Source organism: Eriocheir sinensis, chromosome 13 (genome assembly GCF_024679095.1).
Source record: "Eriocheir sinensis breed Jianghai 21 chromosome 13, ASM2467909v1, whole genome shotgun sequence".
In the NCBI taxonomy this organism is placed as follows: Eukaryota; Metazoa; Arthropoda; class Malacostraca; order Decapoda; family Varunidae; genus Eriocheir; species Eriocheir sinensis.
The window spans coordinates 2421352-2443854 of record NC_066521.1 but is presented as its reverse complement, the minus strand read 5'-3'; the positions used below and the strand labels follow the sequence as shown (position 1 = coordinate 2443854).

The window sequence follows — 22503 nt, the reverse complement described above, 5'->3', positions numbered from 1 at the left end:
ACGTGTCCTAAGTCCTACCCTTGGTCTGGTGATTGAATTTAGCGTCAATACGTTGTCGAGCACATCTGGCTTTATCTGGCATTATCGTCAGCAGCTGTATTCCCGTACTGCGAAGACGCCAGCAAGTAACGTGATACATATACCACCCCAGGACCCACCCATGAGGCACACCAGGCGACCACCCCCATCAAGTCGTTTAATTAATTTCTTTCGCTGGATGAACCAGAGGCTTTTTCTACTTTCACACAATGACATGAGCCATTGTATAAACACCTGATGGCATTCATTATAAAGAGGTAACTTTTTTTATTATCCGTTTTTTCCAATTTTCTGGAACCAACACCCATTTTTGGCAGCTTGGTTCACATCCGTTGACGCTTGGTAAAGGCTACGGGCCCTGGAGCTGCATGTCGCACCTCCAGACTACGTGGATCAAGGCTGTCGAGCTTATTATGCACAGTGCCATGGCACTGTGCCAACAAAGGATTTTTTTTTTTTTGTTTTTTTTTTTTTGCATATATAAATAGAATTGTAAATTTCAAGTTTCAAATATGGTACAATACGGAGAATAAATTGTACTTCTGCAACTTATTTTCACATTCATTAAAGCAGTAAGAATTTTATTTTTTCTCTATGTCCAGACATTGGTACATTATTATGGACCACGTAACTATTAGTGTGACATTTCGAAGTTAACTGTTGTAGGGTTAAAAAAGTTGCAGTGGAAGGTTAAATAATAAGGTTTCCTAACTAAATAGGAGACCTCAAGCATTATATGATCAAGTGTGCCACATTTATGGACGCAATTAGTGATGGTGGTGGGTCTGATAAATTGCTTGCTGATTAACCATCAGTTTTACAACATTTAATAATCAAAATATACCACATCGACAACACAGTAAGTTGACACTGGCAACTGTAAGACAAACCTTATTAACTGAGCATTAGGTCTAGTATTGCTAAAAGAACTGAAAGATATTCAGTGTTATTACATCGTAAGTATTCTCCCGCGAACCATGACCTTTACATTTCTGCCCGGAATCGTGCCAAATCTCTTCTCCGACTAACCAAAAACTCCTTCATTGATAGAAAATGCCAAAACCTTGCTTTCTCTAATTCTTCCCGTGACTTCAGGCATCTAGCCAAAAACATCTCCTCCAACTTCACTTCTTCATCTTCCCCTCCTTTCCTTAGTCCTGACGGCAACACCGCCGTCTCATCTATCTCTAAGGCTGAACTCTTCTCTCACACTTTCTCTAAAAACTCCACTCTGGACGATTCTGGGCATATTCCTTTTACTCCTTTATGCCTGTTATTAAGATTCTTCCTAATGATGTTTTCTATGCCCTCTCTGGCCTCAATCCTCAGAAGGTTTATGGACTTGATGGAGTGCCTCCTATTGTCCTTAAAAACTGTGCTTCCGTGCTGACACCCTGTCTGGTCAAACTCTTTCGCCTCTGACTGTCAACATCTACCTTTCCTTCCTGCTGGAAGTATGCTTTATTACAGCCTGTGCCTAAGAAGGGTGACCGTTCCAATCCCTCAAACTACCGTCCTATAGCTTTGCTTTCTTGTCTATCTAAAGCTTTTGAATCTATCCTTAACCGGAAGATTCAAAAGCACCTTTCCACTTCCGACCTTTTATCTGATCGCCAGTATGGGTTCCGCAAGGGGCGTTCTACTGGTGATATCCTTGCTTTCCTAACTGATTCTTGGTCATCCTCTCTTTGCCGTTTCGGTGAAACCTTTGCTATTGCGCTGGACATATCAAAAGCCTTTGAAGGTCTGGCACAAATCTTTGCTTTCCAAACTACCCTCCTATGGTTTCTATCCTTCTCTCTGTACCTTTTATCTCTATTTCCTCTCTGACCGTTCTATTTCTGCTGTGGTAGACGGTCACTGTTCTTCCCCTAAACCTATTAATAGTGGTGTTCCGCAGGGTTCTGTCGTATTTCCCACTCTCTTTCTGCTGTTCATTAATGATCTTCTTTCCAAAACAAACTGTCCTATCCATTCTTACGCCGATGACTCTACTCTGCATTACTCAACTTCTTTTAATAGAAGACCCACCCACCAGGAACTACATGATTCCAAGCTGGAGGCGGCAGAACGCTTAGCCTCAGACCTTACTATTATTTCTGATTGGGGCAAGAGGAACCTGGTGTCCTTCAACGCCTCAAAAACACAGTTTCTCCACCTATCTACTCGACACAATCTTCCAAACAACTATCCACTATTCTTTGACAACACTCAGCTATCACCTTCCTCAACACTAAACATCCTCGGTCTATCCTTAACTCAAAATCTCAACTGGAAACTTCATATCTCATCTCTTACTAAATCAGCTTCCTCGAGGCTGGGCGTTCTGTACCGTCTCCGCCAGTTCTTCTCCCCCGCACAGTTGCTATCCATTTACAGGGGCCTTGTCCGCCCTCGTATGGAGTATGCTTCTCATGTGTGGGGGGGCTCCACTCACACAGCTTTCCTTGACAGAGTGGAGTCAAAGGCACTTCGTCTCATCAGCTCTCCTCCTCATACTGATAGTCTTTTACCTCTCAAATTCCGCCGCCATGTTGCCTCTCTTTCTATCTTCTATCGATATTTTCATGCTGACTACTCTTCTGAACTTGCTAACTGCATGCCTCCCCTCCTCCCGCGGCCCCGCTGCACACGACTTTCTACTCATGCTCATCCCTATACTGTCCAAACCCCTTATGCAAGAGTCAACCAGCATCTTAACTCCTTCATCCCTCACGCTGGTAAACTCTGGAACAATCTTCCTTCATCTGTATTTCCTCCTGCCTACGACTTGAACTCTTTCAAGAGGAGGGTATCAGGACACCTTTCCTCCCGAAATTGACCTCTCGTTTTGGACACTCCATTGACCTCTGTTCGGGAGCAGTGAGTAGCGGGCTTTTTTTACTTATTTTATTTACGCTCTTGAACTGTCTCCTTAGCTGTAATATATATATATATATATATATATATATATATATATATATATATATATATATATATATATATATATATATATATATATATATATATATATATATATATATACACACACACACACACACACACTAACTAACTAACCAGAAATTAATCTTGGCACCCTTCATATCCCGACGCTCTAACACTAAGGTTACTGTTTCGCCAGTTGCTTGTGCTTCTAATTCAGAGGTTCTTAACTTGGGGGTCGTGATCTCCTGGGAATAAATTAAGTTGTTTTGAGGAATATTGGATTTTATTCATATGGTGTAAGGTTTTCTGCATGTTATACCGTATCTACAACTTCTGTAATAAATTGTAAGTGGAAAGAGTTTTACAATCTGTAATAACTTGCTAATAAGCTAATGAAGTAGTCAAGAGAAATACATTATAATTTTACTGTGTACTCTAGCTAATAATTTTACTGTGTACACTAGCTTGTATAAATTTTGCATTTTGTTAAACCAGGCTATTATATGCATTTAGGAATACTATTCTATTATTTTGTACACATGAAAACTAGGCTATTATTTAGCAGTTAGGAATACTATTCTATTATTTTGCATTCATGAACACTAGGGTATTATTTTGCATTTAGGAATACTATTCTATTATTTTCCATTCATGAACACTAGGCAATTATTTAGCAGTTAGGAATAATATGCTATTATTATAAATTCATGAATACTAGGCTATTATTTTGCAGGCGGGCAGGGTAGCGGGTTGTGGCAGGACAGTGTGAGTGCGAGCGAGTGGTCGCTCCCTAACGGTTTTTCACACCCTCCCGCTGGCTCGCTGCCATTTCGCTTACCGATGCAGCGTCGCTGCCATACGCACGATGTACACTCGCATAACAGTGAGAATAATCGTGCGAATAATCGTGCGATTTGGCCAATATCGGAGACTTTCTGCGAACTTTTTGAACATTTCAAAATGTTCGCGCGACGGGCCGGCACCCGCAAGTCGCGCGAACTTAATCGAGCGACTATTGCGACTAATCGCAGGGACGTCGCTACGATGTCGAGCGTATATGCCGATTTCGGAAATTTTCAAAATCGTCAACCGTCGCAGAGCGAAATCGCGGATGTGTGATCCCAACATTTACTGTTCACGAACCACCTGTAAGACCGAGTACCACTAGTGGTACGTGTACCACAGTTTGGGAACCACTGTCTTGGAAGTTTCCGAAAGTATTACTTCTAGAAGGAGGTTGTTCCAATATCGAACCCCGTCGAAGGGGAGTCACCTTGTCGTGGTGACGGGGCTTGAAGCGAGGTCGGCGGTACCACTTATCGTGGTAGCTTGCCTACCTCGATAAAGCTCGATGTCCGCTGACCTCGTGGACCAAGTGCTCCCCCCTCATCACCGGTAGAGGAGGCTTACTGGTGATGTTGCCTGCGCCCGCCCTTTTACCACCTAGGGCAGGGATATAGTCTCCCCACGTGTTTGCCGTGCGTGGCGCCCCGTATACTCCCCGTCCTTCTCATCTGGGAGTTGAGCTCAACGCGGAGCGGGTGTAGTTCCCCTCGGTGAGCAACACGCGGGGAGGGTTGGGGTGGTTCATTGTGGCCCCACTGAATCAATCGGCTGGTCATTCGTTGACTAGGCTCAAGTGGCCACTGCCGGGTGGGCGATCGCAACGGTCACGCGGCCACTGTTAAACGCCTGGCAGTGGCTGCGTATATTTTCCCATTACCCCTGGGGCTGTTGGGTGCGGTCTGGCCCCAACATCCAGCCTCCCCTTGTTGGGCTCCGTGGTGGGTGGGGGTGTGGGCAAGTGAAAGAAACCCCCGGTGTATGGGTTATATTACTCTGCCCCGGCCTGACTCTCTTCCTGACGTTCGCCTGTCCCCCGGAAAGTCCCACACGTACCTTTCTCATCTCATCCGTGGACGGATGACAAAGTTTATTAAGGGGTTTCTTGAAGACCGGACTTTCCGAGTCAGAGTCGGCACCTCCTACTCACCATCCTATGAACAGCAAGAAGGAGTTCCCCAGGGAAGCGTTCTGAGTGTCACCTTTTTGCCATAGCCATAAATGGCATTACAACGTCGCACCCTGAGGTGATGTCGTCCTCCCTCTAGGTCGACTACCTGGCAATCTGGTTCTCGGCGACTCGGATGTCCACCGCAGAGCGAAGACTGCAAAATGCCATCGATAGGACATCCAGATGGGCTGAGAAAAATGGTTTCCGATTCTCACCATCCAAGTCGGTTGCCATGCACTTTTGCCTCCTGAGAGGCCACCATCCAGACCCTGATCTCATATGTGCGGTTCACGTCTCCCTGTTGCTGAAGAACACAAGTTCTTGGGACTCGTCTTTGACAGGCGCCTCACATGGCTTCCACACCTGAAAGCCTTAAAAACTAAGTGCATAAGATCGCTCGTTCTCTTTCGTGTCCTGTCATGCACTTGGGGCGCTGACCGCACAATAATCCTACGTCTCTATCAGGCACTCATTGGGTCGAGATTATCTTATTGCTGCGAAGTATACACATCGGCAACAACCGCCCGCCTCCGCACACTTGATGCAGTCTACCACGCGGCAGTCCGACTGTCATCTGGTGCCTTTAGATCATCCCCTATATCAAGTATTCTAGTTGACGCAGGAGTGCCACCCTTAGACTTGCAGAGAGATGGACTCTTAATTAAGTACTGGTACAGACTACAACGCCAACCTAACAACCCTGCCTACACCGTTGCCATAGACACCAATGTAGATACAATATATAGAAACAAACACCTCCTACCTCTCCCCTTTGGGTTCCGTGTCCGGAATCCCATTGGGGACCTTTCACTACCATACTTCCCAATAGCTGTTTATCAGGTACCCCCCATTACACCGTGGGAATTCCTACCTATACATTTTTGTCGGTACTTCAACTTTACCAAAGCAAGCATCTCAGTCATAACTGCTCGACAGCTGTTCTTGTCCCACACAGCTAGCCACGCCACTTCTGTACCAGTATACACGGACGGCTCCAAATCCGATGCTGGCGTTGGATTTGGAGCTGTCTTCCCAGACTTTTCTCGTTCTGGAACTTTGCCTGCTATTGCCTCAATTTTTCCCGCAGAACTATCTGCCATTCTTTTAGCAATTCGCACCATTTTTACTTTTCCTGTCGATACTTTTTACTGTCTACTCAGACTAACAGGCAGCCCTGTCCGCAATATAAGATTTTAGAAGCTCCCACCCTATCGTTATAGATAATTTTAGTTGGCTAGTTTTAGAAAAAATGCGTGGGCATCAGGTGACCTTCTGTTGGGTACCTCCCCACGTCTCTGTGCGTGGTAATGAGGAGGCCGATGAGGTGGCGCGGGCCGCTGCTTCTCGCCCTCCCTCACAGTGCGCTCTTCTAGTTAGGGACTTGCATCCCACCGTGCGGTCTGCACTCCAGAGGGTGTGGCAGCGCAAGTGGTCGGCTGTGACTGCCACGACACCACAGGGAGACTGTCCTGGACGCCTTAGTGGGTCACACAAGGTACACACATGGCTTCCTCATGTCCCGGGGAGTTCAGCCCTACTGTGATGACTGTTTGGTGCCCCTGACTGTTCGGCACTTGCTGGTCGAATGCCCCTGTCTGGGGGACCTGCGAGAGCAGTACCTCCCCCGGTGTCGGGGCGGAGATGGGAGCTTCTTTCTCTCTCTCTGGTGCTGAGGGAGAAGGCACTCCTCCCGGGACATGACGTTTATGGCTTCCTACAGGAGGATGGCGTCTTCAACCTCCTGTAGGTTTTATCGACCTGCTATTGTTGTTTTTATCATGTCTTTTATTTTAACTTGTTTTATATATTTTTTATTGTGTTATTTTTATCACGTTTTAAATTTTAAGCTTTTTTAATAAGTTTTATTAGTGTTGTTTTTCCATCATGTTTAATTTTTTTTACCGGTTTTATATAGTTTAGCAGTAGGTTCGCCGCCATATGACCACGCAGTTGCGGCGCCAAGCAAGGAACGCCCCAATAATCATCAGCCATCCAATATCGAATGGCTAGGCCTGAAAATAAATTAATGTTATGTCTGTATCACATTGCTTCGTTTAAATGGGTAGACAATTGTTTCTTATTCTCACGTTGGTTTGTAGCTCAAAAACCTTGGAGTGCTCGACGTTACTGAACTTCTTGAGGTGCTTGAAGACCTGAATCATATCCCTCCGTACAGATCATCCTTCCACAGTAAAGAGTCGCTGGAGTCGTTCATACTGGTGATCCCTTAAATGTGGAATACATTTCGTAGAACGCTCTCTAATTATTTAATACCCTTGCTGTAATTAGGTGACTCAAACTGCACAGCATATTCGTAGTGAGGTCTTACCACAGAGTTACACAGAGATAACGATAACCCTGGTGTCTCACAATCAATGTTCCTTGCTATGAACATAATCTTAATATTGACTTTATTATATGATTTTCTTTAGTGGTTTGCATGTGTCAGGTCACTACTTGATGTTGACCCAAAAATCCGATTATTCATGCACGTCCTGTCAACGGTGAATGACACGCCACTTTTCAGACACATGTATTATCTGGTCAAGGTATTTTTGGATGGTTTGGCAATCGGCAATCGTGTGGGCCCTTCCACCCACTGTGGTGTTGTCAGCGAACTTTGATAGGGACGATAGGGATGCCACACAAAAGTTTGCCCGTTGAGTAACACATTATTTTCTAACAACGGTGAGCCAATCTCTTAAGCATGCAGTCAGATTGTTTTAGGAGTCGCTCATGTGGTACCTTGTCAAAGGCTTTTTCTGTTAGTCCAGGTAAAAGACACTGCTTGGGATGTTATTATCCCAGTCTTCATATGTAACCAAAAAGTCCAATCTGTTAGTCAGGAATGCTTATTTCTGAAACCGTGCTCGGTTTCCGGAATCATGTTATTGTCCTATAGTCTAGAAAAATAACAATTTTGTTTAATATTTTCTTCAACATTTTACCTGTTGCTGATGTTAAGCTAGTGGGCCTGTAGTTTAAAGCTTCGCCCTTATCGACGTTATTAAAAATCGGTGTTGAATTCGACATTTTCCAGTCTTTAAGTACCTTGTTTAGTTGGAGAGAGAATAAACACCTCGTTATCTCTATATAACACTATGGTAAGTCCTAAATACGAATATGATGCTAATATGCTAATATGCCGTAATTGCAGTAAGGGTATTAAATAATCAAATCTTCAAGTACCTGAAGAAGTTCAGTAACGTCGAGCACGCAAAGGTTTTTGAGCTACAAACCAACTTAAGAATAAGAAACAACGGTCTACCTATTTAAGCGAAGCAATGTGATACAGACATTAACAGGAATATATTTTCAGACCTTGCCATTCGATATTGGAACAACCTCCCTCTAGAAGGAATACGTTCGGAAACCATCAACCTCTTAAAGCATCCAATAGACCGTTACATCGTTGCAACAGTAGTAAACTGAACGTACGTATGAGGTGTCTTAGCTAAGTGATTGAAATATTTGCTATTTGAATTCTTTGATTAACTGTGGGGACAAGTTGTAGGGCCCCGGCGACTTGTTCGTGTCGAATTAGTCTGTGTGATGATTCACATCTTGGTCGCATTTTGTGTCAACAATTTCTATGGTGGAGATCTCCATCGGCGGAGCAGGGCCCTCGGGAATGATTTCGATGTACTCAACCTTGTATGCGGAAGTGAAATTACTATAATACTAAGTTAATGGCCATCTGTCCCATCTGCCAGAGGACCAAATTTGTTTTTCCTTTTCTTATGTGTTTGATGTATGTGAAAATATGGACAAGAAATGTTAGTGAAATAGCATTTAGCTATTCGTATTAGGTAAAGGAAACCAGGCCCACGGTGTTATGGACTCGCTTAGCACGATTATATGTCGTCGATACCTTTTTTTTTTTTTTTTTACAGCACAGAGAACAACTCAAGGGCAACAAAAATATGTAAAAAAAACAACGGTAACTGTTGCCCTCATATAGTGATGAGTATAGAGTGACCAAAAGAGAGGTCAATTTCGGATGGAGAGTTGTCTTGATACACTCTTCGTGAAAGAGGTCAAGTCATAGGCAGAAGGAAATACAGACGAAGGAAGACTGTTCCAGAGTTCACCAGTGAAGGGGATGAAAGAATGGAGATGCTGGATAACTCTTGCATAAGCAGCAGGGCCGCGGGAGGAGGGGAGGCATGCAGTTAGCAAGTTCAGAAGAGCAGTCAGCATGGACATATCAATAGAAGATAGAAAGAGATGCAACTTGGTGGCGGAATTTAAGAGGTAGAAAGCTGTTAGTAAGACGAGGAGAGCTGATGAGACGAAGAGCCTTAGACTCCTCTCTGTCCAGAAGAGCTGTGTGAGTGGAGCCCCCCCACACGTGAGAAGCATAGTCGATACGAGGGCGGACAAGGCCCCTATATATGGAAAGCATCTGTGCGGGAAAGAACTGGCGGAGACGATGCAGAACGCCCAACCTCGCGGAAGCTGATTTAGTAAGAGAGAAGTTGTGAAGTGTCCCGTTGAGATTTTGAGATAAGGATAAACCGAAGATATTTAGTGTTGAAGAAGGTGACAGCTGAGTGTTGTCGAAGAATAGGGGATAGGTGTTTGGAAGATTCTGTCGAGATGATAGATGGAGAAAATGGGTATTTGAGGCCTTGAAGGATACAAGGTTCCTTTTACCCCAATCGGAAATGATAGCAAGGTCTGAGGTTAAGCGTTATGCAACCTCCACTCTGGAATCTTGTAATTCCTGTTGAGAGGGTCTTCTGTTGAAAGAAGTTGAATAATGCAGAGTGGAGTCGTCAGCGTATGAGTGGATAGGAGAGTGTTATAGAAAGATCATTGATGAATAACAGGAAGAGAGTGGTTGATATAACAGACCCCTTTTGAACATCCCTGTTGATAGGTTTAGGGGAAGAACAGTGACCGTCTACCACAGCAGAGATAGAACGGCCGGAAAGGAAACTGGAGAGAAAAGAACAGAGAGAAGGATAGAGTCCGAAAGAGTGCAATTTAGAAAGCAAAGAATTGTGCCAAACTCTATCGAAAGGTTTCGATATGTCTAGCGCAACTGAGAAAGTTTCACCGAAACGGCTAAGAGAGGATGACCAAGAGTCAGTTAAGAGAGCAAGAAGATCGCCAGTAGAACGCCCCTTGCGGAAACCATACTGGCGATCAGTAGAAGGTCTGAAGTGTAAAGATGCATTTGAATCTTACGGTTAAGGATTGATTCAAAAGCTTTAGATAGACAGGAAAGTAAAGCTATAGGGCAGTAGTTTGAGGGATTGGAACGGTCACCCTTCTTAGGCACAGGCTGTATGAAGGCGTACTTCCAGCAGGAAGGAAAGGTATATGTTGATAGGCAGAGAGGAAAGAGTTTGACCATGCAGGGTGTCAGCACGGAAGCACAGTTTTTTTAAGAACAATAGGAAGCACTCTGTCAGGTCCATAAGCCTTCAGAGAGTTGAGGCCAGGGAGGGCATATAAAAACATCGTTCTTAAGAATCTTAATAACAGGCATAAAGGAATCAGAGGGGGGATGTGTAGGAGGAATATGCCCAGAATCGTTCAGAGTGGAGTTTTTACAGAAGGTTTGAGAGAAGAGTTCAGCCTAAGAGATAGATGAGATAGATGAGGAGGGAAATATGAAGAAGTGAAATTGGAGGAGATATTTTTGGCTAGGTGCCAGAAGTTCCGGGAAGAATTAGAAAAAGCAAGGTTTTGACATTTTCTATTAATGAAAGAGGTTTTGCTAAGTCGAAGAATAGATGTGGAACGATTCCGGGCAGAAATATAAAGATCATGGTTAGCAGGAGGGCAAAGGCTCTGGTACCTTTTGTGAACTGCCTCTCTATCTTTGATAGCACGAGAACAAGCGTGATTAAACCAAGACTTTTTGGCATGAGGAGTAGATAAAGTACGTGGAATGCGTGCCTCCATTCTAGAGACAATCACCTCTGTGATGCGCTGGGCACACACAGAGGGGTCAGAAAAAGCAGTAATCAATCCACGGGAAATCGCAAAAGTACATCCTCAGGTCGTCCGACCGAGCTGAAGCAAAATGCCAGAAGTATCGCCTGGCTTACTCTATGGCTGTGAGATATGGACACTAAATAGGGACTTGGAAAGCAGGGCACATTGATGCCTTTGGTAATAAATGTACGCAGAATCAAGGTATATCGCTGGAGTGACATTATGTCAACCCGGCGACTACTCAGTGAGACTGATTCGACATTTGTTACCTGCATACTCCGTCAACGGCTCTACTGACATGTGGCACGCTACCCATAAGCCGACCCTGCTCATCGGGTTGTGTCCGTAAGTGACAATCCTGACTGGAGCAGGACAAGGCCGGACTTGCCCGGAGAAAATCCAGGGATTGGCGTCGTTGAGAGGGCGAAGCGACGCGCACCCCTAGCGTAAGCCCCCACTGATTGATTGATTTTTTTTATACATCGCTTCTGTGGTGCAGTGGTTACCGTGACTAGGTACGAATCCGCGGGCCCGGGTTCGATTCCCGGACCGGGCAATCAGTACACAGCTCACACAGCTGTTCCTTCTCTCTTGCGGGCTGGTGAATAAATAGGTATCCGGGGAAACCCGCTGTTTTATAAGTAGCTGTACACTTGTACGGAACCGTCCTCCCGCAAACTTCGTATGCTTAGAAGCGAATGTTTAGTAACAAAGACTTTTTTTTATAAATAAAGCTGTACGCAGGCGTCCCCCAATAATATGGCTGCAGTTTTATGGGAATGACTGGTCATCTCTAGGGATTGCAATGGGCCCTTCACAGTATCTTCTCTTGCATGGACAATATCCAGCAAACATTACAGGCACCAAAAGAGTTAAACAATTAAATTCCCAGTGTCTAAGTATAAAAAAAAATGGTTTCGTCTTTATATATATATATATATATATATATATATATATATATATATATATATATATATATATATATATATATATATATTAATTTTTTTTTTTAAGTCTACGTCTATAGCGCCGGTAGGCTCGCTTGAGGGGCCTGGATGGTGTTCGGCGCCAGCCCGTCATGGCGTAGGCAAGTGTTTATAGTGGTGCCATCTTCTTTTGGCTCAAGCTGCCCCCCGGAACTAGTTCTTTATTCACTTGGACGGTTTCCACTAGAGTCCGAGTTGATGGGTGGTCTTCAGGACAGCATGTGGGTAGTTTTAGGCTGGGTTCACACGAGACACTTTTTCGTGGTCAGTGGCCGCCACAAATATTGGCCACCACAAAAAATGGTCGCCACGAAAAATGGTGAGTAGGTGCACCCTGCACACGAGCCACTCGGTGGCGGCCACTAATGAGGTCAGTACGTGGCGTTATGGATCTCGTAGAGGTAGCAGCTGTCTGTGCTCTCTTGGCAAAAAGCGCTTAAGAAAGTACTGGGTCCACCCCATATATACTTGGCAACAGACTACTGCGTGTAGCATTCCACACATCATTTACAGACCTAAGAGAACACGATATTTTTTTTACTACTTCAGGAGGTCACAGGATAGGTTTGATCATCTTATGACAGTAATTGGTCCACGTATAACACGGCAGGACATCAACATGAGGAAGTGTGTCCCAGTAGAAGAGAGACTTGCGGTAATCTTAATATAAGACTGAACATGAAGAATATTAAGTCACATTGGATGTAATTTATTGACATTATTCAGCAGTCTTTGCGGTTGCCTGACATTTTCCCCTTTATACTTCCGGGTAAATAAAACTATCACATTACATTAATATGCAAAACTGTGAAACGAAATGAAACATTAGTTATGAAAGCATATAAGAGCTTATCCATCATATCCTGAACACAAGTTATGCGTGAAGGTCATACTTTTACATCATTATGACAGTTAAAATTCAGGTGTTCAAATGTCAAGACAGAGGGAAAGCGGCGGGTGGCAGGGTGGTGGTCATCGATAGTGGCTCGTGTGCACGCTGCCATTTGATACAACGGTATCTATCGCTGTCCACTGTGGCCGGCCACAGTGGCGTGGTCGGAGATGGCTCCGTCCGCTACAACTCGCCACTGATTTGTGGCGACCGCAAAAAAGTGTCCCGTGTGCATGCACCCATAGTGATGTGTGTGTTCTATGTTTACCATTATTTTGTGGCGGCCACTGACCACTAAAAAGTGGCTCGTGTGAATCCAGCTAAAATACAATGATCCTTTTATTATTATTATTATTATTATTATTATTATTATTATTATTATTATTATTGTTATTATTATAAATATTTATAGAAAGGTTAATAATGTGTGGAGATTCTTTACCTGGTCCATTTCCAAAACAGCCACCACCAGTGCTCCCGGCAGCGGCCAATGGTGTCGGGATGGCGTGCATGTTGTATGCCGTAGGGCGGCCCTCGGCATCCATGGGGTGACCAGGGTCTGTCAGACTCCGACAGAACCATGTGTACGTGAAGTTCTACAAAAGACACAAATCATGAATGAAAATTGAATATCAACATTATAAAAAAGGACAACTAAAAAATATATTATTGGAGCAATTTTGTGTAACAGTTATACTAAACGTTTCGTTGCTAAGTTATATACTCTACATTAGATTTTCGATGCACTTCAGTTAAATAAAGTTGCGCATCAACAGATGTACTGGTGTTCATTTCATAACAAGCACGAGGTGTCTGTAATTGAAGTTTTCACATTAGAGTATGCAAACACTATGCAGCATGATAATATTTATTTTCAAGACTTCTGACCTATCTGATTTAACGTATGGGTTCTGCAAGGGGAGTTTTACTGGTAATTTTTCGTTTTCCTAATTTACTCCTGCTCATCCTCTCTTACTCGTTTCGGTGAAACTTTTTGCTGTTGTCTTAGACATCTCAAAAGCTTTTGACAGAGTCTGCTTTCTAAACTACCCTCCTACTGATTGTATCCATCTCTTTTTTTTCAGTTTCCTTTCTGGCCGATCTATCTGCTGAGGTAGACGGTCACTATTCTTCCCTTGAACCTATTAATAGTGGTGCCCCCCAGGGCTCTGTTATATCCTTCACTCTGTTGTTCATTGATGATCTTTCAAAAGCAAACTGTCCTATCCACTTCCACGCTATGACTTTGCTCTGCATTACTCGACATGTTTTATAAAAAAGACCCTCCCATCAGATTTAACAAGACTGTAGGCTGGACGCTGCAGGTCGCTTACCCATAGATACAAAATCTAATTATAACAAGTCTGGTAACTTCCCGCGAATATCTTGTCTGCCCCGCGCATGACGTCAAGTTGCCTTCAAAGGCGGGGTCCGTTGCGTGAACCGAGTCAGTAGGGATGGGCAGGTACCGTTAATTTGAGTTCCAGTAGTACTGGTACCGAAAACTCAGGTACCGTAGTACCGGTACCAGTACCGGTACCCAAAAGTTTTTTTTTATCTCAGTTCCGTCTGATGAATTTCCTAAATAAATTTTCTGTAGAGACAACTCTCTCTCTCTCTCTCTCTCTCTCTCTCTCTCTCTCTCTCTCTCTCTCTCCTGAATGAAGTGAATATTTTTTTCGATAAAAATAATAGCATATGTATACGTAGTTATTATGGATGTACTCATAGTCTAATAACAATGACAATATATATATATATATATATATATATATATATATATATATATATATATATATATATATATATATATATATATATATATATACAGTAGAGCCCCACTTAGCGCGAGATCAATTAGCGCGAACCGCAATTAGCGCGAGCCACCATCTACCAAGAAAAAAATTAATTAGCGCGAAAGCCTCAGTTAGCGCGAGCAGCCACCACGACTGAATTTTGAAAATTGCGCCAAGCCGCCATGATGCACGGCACAAGCCGCCATGATGCGCGGCACAAGCTGCCATGATGCGCGGCACAAGCCACCATGATGCGCGGCACAAGCCGCCATGATGCGCAGCACAAGCCGCCATGATGCGCAGCACAAGCCGCCATGATACGCGGCACAAGTCGCCATGATGCGCGGCACAAGCCGTGAGAGCCCTTACTTTAGCAGACGACGCCATGTTGATACAGGGCAAGTGCTTTGTTTACGTTGTGGATGTGGATACGGGCAACTGACCTTGGCCGTGTGTGACGCACACCCGGAAAATTTGGATTTGCCGGTTGTCCAAGTGTGATACTGCCTTAAGGCAGCGAGGCCGCTGACCGGGTGAGCGCCGGCGATGACGTCATCAGACTCAGCGAATCACAAGCGTGTTTTCAGAGCTCAGCCAATCGTAGTTTTTTTTTTTAATGTGAGTGATTATTTTGAGTAATTATCAAACCCAAAAGTCAGACCCACATGTGCACCAAATATTTATTTTCATATTGGTTACTTTATTCAATTAGCGCGAATTCAGTTACTGCGACCGCGTTCATCCACCTAATTCTCGCGCTAAATGGGGCTCTTGTGTATATATATATATATATATATATATATATATATATATATATATATATATATATATATATATATATATATATATATATATATATATTAGTATTCTAAAAAAAGATTCGGACATGAAGAATCATCCAATAAATTCAATAATAAAATAATGAAGACGGGAGCTATGATGGAAACGAAAAGCAGGACAAAATGGTGGGGACCTGGGAAGACGGTCAGCGAGGCAGTGACTCAGCAGCGATCACAACATTCAAGGCTTAAAGCGTCTCCACCGGCTGAATCGATTCTTCTCGGCAGCCGGTACCGGTACCGGGTGCCGAGAAGAATCGATTCAGCCGGCACCCGGTACCGGTACCCAGTGCCGGGAAGACTCATGATCACTCGGCACGGACCATTACCGCTAGTGCCGGTACCGTTTGGATCTTGGTGACGCTCGGCGGCGCGCGGCCTCGCCAGTCGCCATGCGGTATGGGCGACGCTTTAAGCCTTGAATGTTGTGCTCGCTGCTGAGTCACTGCCTCGCTGACCGTCTTCCCAAGTTCCCACCATTTTGTCCTGCTTTCCGTTTCCATCATAGCTCCCGTCTCCACATTATTTTATTATTGGATTTATTTATTGGATTTACTGGATAATTCTTCATGTCCGATTCTTTTTTTAGGTTGCTAATATATATTGTTATTGTTATTAGACTATGATCGAGTACTTCCATAATATCTATACATGCTATTTTTTTTTTCGAAAAAATAAATATTCACTTCATTCAGAGAGAGAGAGAGAGAGAGGGTACAACAGAAGAAACATCCTAATTGAGGGCAGAAATAAATGAGAGGAAAAAGTCCACTGTGTGTGTGTGTGTGTGTGTGTGTGTGTGTCTCTCTCTCGCTCTCACACACACACACACATACACACACACAGTGGACTTTTTCCTCTCATTTATTTTCGCCCTTAATTAGGATGTGTCCTCTGTTGTACACACTCTCTCTCTCTCTGAATGAAGTGAATATTTATTTTTTCGATGATAAAATAGCATGTATACGTAGTTATTATGGATGTACTCGATCATAGTCTAATAACAATATCAATAGTTATTAGCAACCTAAAAAAAAAAAGAATCGGACATGAAGAATTATCAATAAATCCAATAAATAAATCCGAGCAATCTGGTACCGGTATCGTACCGTTTAGCTGGTACCGTTAATACCGGTACTGGTACCGGTACCTGCCCACCCCTGCGAGTCAGTCTGCAACGAGACGGGGTCGGGCGCACAAGTTAACGTGGACCAGGATGCCTAATAAATGTGCTGTAGGTGGCTGCACATCCAATTATAAACACAAACGTGTAATTGTTTTCACAGTTTAGTAAGAATGGTACACTTGGAGTTAATAAATAAATGATAGAATGACTGAAAAGGTAATATACAGTGGACAAAAAAAAATACAAGTCACCCATCAATTACTCCGTTTTCTGTCCTCCGACCATGGAGGTAGAATTGGTGGAGTCGACATCAGCCCTAATAAAAAGTGAATCCGCCGAATTGTCATCTTTAGGGCCGCAAGGTTGTGGACACCTGCCAAGTGTGAGGTGATGTCAGGTCAGGCTGCCCCTTAATGGGCTCGGCCAGGCTGCCTGGTGTTGTCAGGTTAAGTATTTATGAAATAGATCTACCGTAACAATAAATGTACAGTATATACTCAAAAACACCACCATCATAATGAATGAGACGGGGTCTGGAGTTAACAACTAAGGTAGTGGACGTGAGCTCCGACCCGGGTATCCCTCATCTTGCGGCCCTAAAAATGACAGTTCGGCTGCTTCACCTCAATGAATGGGATTAGCGGGCCGTGTCGACTCCACCAATTCTACCTTCATGCCTCGGACTCACCGAGGCATTATGACGTCACCTCTTTTCCACGCCTCTCCTGCGCGTGAACATACTTGGTGTGATTATACTTTGCATAGATATTGCTACTTTTTCCCGATAGGGGCAGAAGAAACTTAGTGTCCTTTAATGCCCACAGCACTAAGTTTCTCCACCTGTCAGTTCGACACCATTTTCCAAACACCTATGCCCTATTATTTGGTAACACACAGATGTCACCTTCTTTCACAATTCACATTCTCAGTCAATCCTTAACTCAAAACCTTATATGGAAACTGCATATCCCCTCTCTTACTAAATCAGCTTCCTCGAGGTTGGGCGTTCTGTATCGTCTCCGCCAGCTTGAGTTCCCCTCTCAGATATTGTCCAAACACAGGGGCCTTGTCCGCCCTCGTATGGAGTGTGCATCTTATGTGTGGAGGAGCTCCACACACATACGAATAGCTATTGGACAGGATGGAGTCAAAGGCCCTTCGTCTAAGCTCTCCTCCTGTTACTAGCAATCTACTAAAACTTAAATTCCGCCGCAGTAATGCATCTCTCCCTATCTTCTATTGACATTTTTCACGCTGACTGCTCTTCTAAACTTGTTAACTGCATGCCTTCCCAGCTTCCGCGGCCCCGCTGCACACGACTTTCCACTTCTGCTCATCCTTATTCTGTCCAAATCCCTTACGGAAGATTTAACCACCATCTTCATCATTTAATCCCTTCCGCTGGTAAACTCTGGAACGGTCTTTCTTCGCCTTCAGCCTACGACTAGAACTCTTTCAAGAAGAGAGTATCAGGACACCTCTCCACCCGTAATTGACCTCTCTGTTGGGCTCTCGTTCTGTTATATTTCACTGCACCAGCGTCTAGCGGGCCTTTTCGTTTATTATTTTTGTTTCTTGTACTTGGGCTGCCTCCCTTGATGTCAAAAAAACAAACAAAAACAAACAAAAGAAGCATCTACATGTCCTATAGTAAGCATATTTTTACGGGTCCGTTTTGGTGTTGGCCACTGCGGGTCAGCCCAAGGCCGTGGTCAACCCAGACCCGCCGCTGCCACGCATTCCCAGCACATCTCACTTCATCTCAAATGTTAGCTATATACTACTTCTAAATGAATTTAATTAATAATTTGATAATCCAATAAGGCTACATAGTGTTACGATTGTTTCGTTTTTAAGGATAATAGCAATGATTTCATATAAATTACAACACTTGACAGAGTTGATTTCCGATGTTGTCACTGTGAGTGAAAGTGAGAGAGAGGAGGAAGGGGAGGAGGAAAGGGGAGGAAGCGAGGATCAGGGAAGAAGGGCAAACTCTAGGAGGCAGGAAGTGTCAGGCAATTAACCAGTTTACGAAGGATTCTGGGAGTGGCTTCCGTATCCCCTACGTTCACTGTTTCTTAACGTTTTTCCTTTCCATAAGCTGATCCACTTCTTCATTTAGGTATTTTAATTTTATGGAATCTATGAAATCAATCTTTATTTTATAACTAAATATATATAGAATGTGAAGTTTATGTATATATATATATATATATATATATATATATATATATATATATATATATATATATATATATATATATATAGAGAGAGAGAGAGAGAGAGAGAGAGAGAGAGAGAGAGAGAGAGAGAGAGAGAGAGAGAGAGAGAGAGAGAAGGGAGGATTAGGTGGAGAAGAACGGCAATCAACAGTATGTAGGGAGGTGAAGGTTTCTAGGAGTGGCTTCAGTATCCTCTCTATTCATTGTTTGATAGTTTTTCATCTTTCCCACAATTAATTAAGATTTATTGAAAGGAAGTAAATCTGCGAAAATGCAGATTAGCGCTAGTGAAGTTTTGAGAATGCATCGTCATTGGGCAGCGACTTTATGATATGGGAAATTTAAAAAATAGTACGTCCATATGGATAGCATTTTAGTATTCCCATTTAGAAGCACTTTTCCTAATAACAAATAATGAAGCCTGAAGAGCTTTTTAAACAATGTGATGTCATGCAGCATGACGCTAAGGATTCAAAACTCGTGAGTAAAGAAAACAAAGGAAAGGATTCTACAAATATATCCTAGTTTCAAGTTATTACTGCAAAAACTTTTTAATTATGTTTTTCTCAACGTCAGAACCCCATTCATATTTTTTTTTAAACAGAGAGGTAAGAAGATTGGCTCGAATACTGGCAAGGTGACGATGCGAGGGTGGAGGACATATATCAGGGTATGTATTGTTCAAGCTTTCATTTCATCTGAGTTTTGTTTGATCCATGGTATCTGATAGCATAATTATACCTACGAATATTATTTTTTTATATAGGGAAAATTGTGATTTCAACGCTAACAGCCTTGGAAATTGAGGTTGCAAGTAACCTTGACCTGATTAAGGAAAAAAAAAATGTGAAGCTTGAAATCACTACTGACCTTGATGTCCGGCCAGTCTGGGTCCTGGGAGTACTGGTGGGGGTCAAGCACCAGTGATTTGGCATACCCGCAACTAATTTTGGACATGCCGCCCTTGATGATCACTGCCTGCAGAGGAGTCTTGGTCACCTGTCAGGAGGGGAGGCACTTGCTCTAATGTGACACCTCTACATTTCATGTTAATATTGTCATTGCGAAGCACAACCCACCATAACCCCGGAACTACACTCGGTAATCTCTGTCATATTCGTCATTTTTTTTGTTTTGTATAAGCACAGTTTTTAAAGGGATTTGCAATTTTTGTTTAGCATTTGGCCTGTCAGTCGTAAAACCTACAATTACATAAGCACACTACTGTCACACACACCGAAAAAAAGAGAGGAGCGGTCTGAGTGTACGATACCGTGTAGTATGTAGATGTTGTTCTGAAGAGAGGGAAAATTTTTGATGCCAGAAGCTGAAGCCGATATGTGAAGAGGTACGTGCCGTAGTCTAGGAACCTGACGGGAACAGAGAGCTCGGAAAAATTCCACGAGGACAAGATTCCCTCCACAAGGATATCTTGAACGGGCTTGGCGTCCTCCCCCTCCACCTTGGTGACGGTCCATGACTTTCTGGTGCACATAGGGAAGAAGCAGGTAACCCAACTATTTTATTTGTAAAATCCATCTGGAGCTCTTTCTAAACCTTTCATGGTAATTTTTTCTAACAAGAGCAGAGAGAAGTAGAATACAATATGCAAATCTAATGCTATAGAAACATATTGTCCCTTGGGAATATTGCTTTTTTTTTTTTTACAGCAGAGGAGTCAGTTCAAGGGCATAAAAAAAGGTAACAAATATGAAAAAAAGCCCGCTACTCACTGCTATTACTCACTCACTTATTATATGTAACTTTAGAACAGTAACATAAAACAACATACACACATAATTTTAGTTTTTGTTTGACCCGCTTTCTTCCCACTTACAGAGGGATCTCGCATATAACGTTTTCGACAACAATCGTAACTTAAACTAAATGACAATATTCTAAAATACCGCTTGTATTATCTAGATTTTTTGTTTCTTTGTTTGTTTGCTTAGCAAAAGGAAGCGTTTGAGTGCCACCATCTTAATGACGTTGGCGTCAGACTTCCAACCTGCCAGCTTGAGCTCGTGGATGGGGGATTGTTTGGTGCAGCTGTAGCGGTCTGATAGTAATAGCGGTCCAGAAGAAGAGATTTTAAACGGCACGAATGTTACCAGAAGGGAAATTTATATCGATGTGTTGGAAATGTCTATAGATGACACAGTACATTTTTCCAGTGTATTTTGTCGTTTTTCTTGAATTTCTACATGAATTTTATGGGAAAAAATACGAATGAGTAGATTATTAACTTGTGCAAGACTGCTAATACTCCCGAATCAATGCGAGGATGTGGTAACGTTAAGTGCATGTGGTCACGAGATCGGCGACACATTCAATGTTACCACATCCTAACAATCGCATTAATAGATTTCCATTAGTTCCTTATTTATCTATATTATCGTAATTAATTTCATTTGATCGAAAGTAGTTTTTTGTTTCGCGTATCCAAGGATGGACTACCTACTTGATTATATTCTTTTTCCTCTTGTAATTCCTCTCACTTTTTTTTTCACAGTACTGATGAAAATGTCACTAACCTTAAATCTTTGTCATACTTGAAGTATCTTTTTAGGTCCTTAGCTGTGCCATCACAATTCTTAACTGCTCGGATATAATAAAGTATGTTTAAAGTGGGTAGGGTGATGGAACTTTTAGATAAATGTTGAAATAAGAATGTAGAAATAGGCTATAGAAGAATAACCTATTACTATGATATGCAAATTTGTTGATAGGACCCCGTAGACCACACACATTCAAACATTTCTTTTGAGTTGAATGATGAGTATACATCACCTGAACTAGACTCGGAAAAGTTAGCTGGAGTAATTTGATAAGCCAGCAGTGTTCTACGTAGAATAATGAAATCATACAGGGGTTACAGGGATAGGTAAGTGTCAAAGACAATTAACACATACTAGCGGGCACCCGTGCAAATTGCACGGAATTGTACGGATTCTGCTCCGCGCTTTGTGATTGGGTTTGTAGCGGAGCCCGCTACAATTACCCCCCCCCCCCCCCCTCAGCAAAAACGTCCCTCTTGCCCGAAATTGGAGAATAGATTACATTTTCGCGTCAAATAGAGGCTATAGCGCTTAACAATCATAAACTGAATAAACTTCGGCCAAATCCGTGGCAATAGGTTAAAACTTGGTGTTTCTACGATGGGTTTAAATGCTAAAAAAAAAAAAAACTGAATAAACTTGGGCCAAATCCGCGGCAATAGGTCAAAATTTGGTGTTGTTACGATGGGTTTGTGCCTAAAAAAAATATAAAAAAACGGCCAGATCCAAAAAAGGCGCAGTCATATATATATATATATATATATATATATATATCTATATATATATATATATATATATATATATATATATATATATATATATATATATATATATTTTTACTCATCAGTGTAGTAGCTTTTATTGTAGGTCTGATAAGTCCCACTCTGCAGTATCTCCTTCGATGTCTGTCACCATTCTTTCTTCCGACTGCTGTGACGTTGACGGCTGAGTAGTTTGATATGCATTCATGATGCCAATTTTTCTTATTATATGCTTTGGAAGTTTAAAATCATAACAGCATTTTCCGTGCCTTCTCAGTCCATAATTGATGGTAAGGAGTGCTTTTAAACTCTTTACATTTAGTCTACTACGTAGTTTTGACTTGACAATCCCCATCTGGCTGAACACACGTTCCACATCGGCATCAGAATGAG

General features: G+C 42.7%; 1 protein-coding gene across 1 annotated transcript in view; it reads right to left on the bottom strand.

The window, feature by feature from the left end:
- LOC126997872 (polycystin family receptor for egg jelly-like) overlaps positions 1-22503 on the bottom strand; it is a 345158-nt gene that overhangs the window by 206742 nt on the left and 115913 nt on the right. Inside the window, exons 13-15 of the mRNA XM_050859085.1 lie at positions 20065-20275; positions 19662-19790; positions 13248-13401 (exon numbers count right to left, since the gene is read on the bottom strand). Of these exons, the coding sequence (XP_050715042.1) occupies positions 13248-13401; positions 19662-19790; positions 20065-20275 (494 nt within the window). The remainder of the gene's footprint in view (positions 1-13247; positions 13402-19661; positions 19791-20064; positions 20276-22503) is intronic.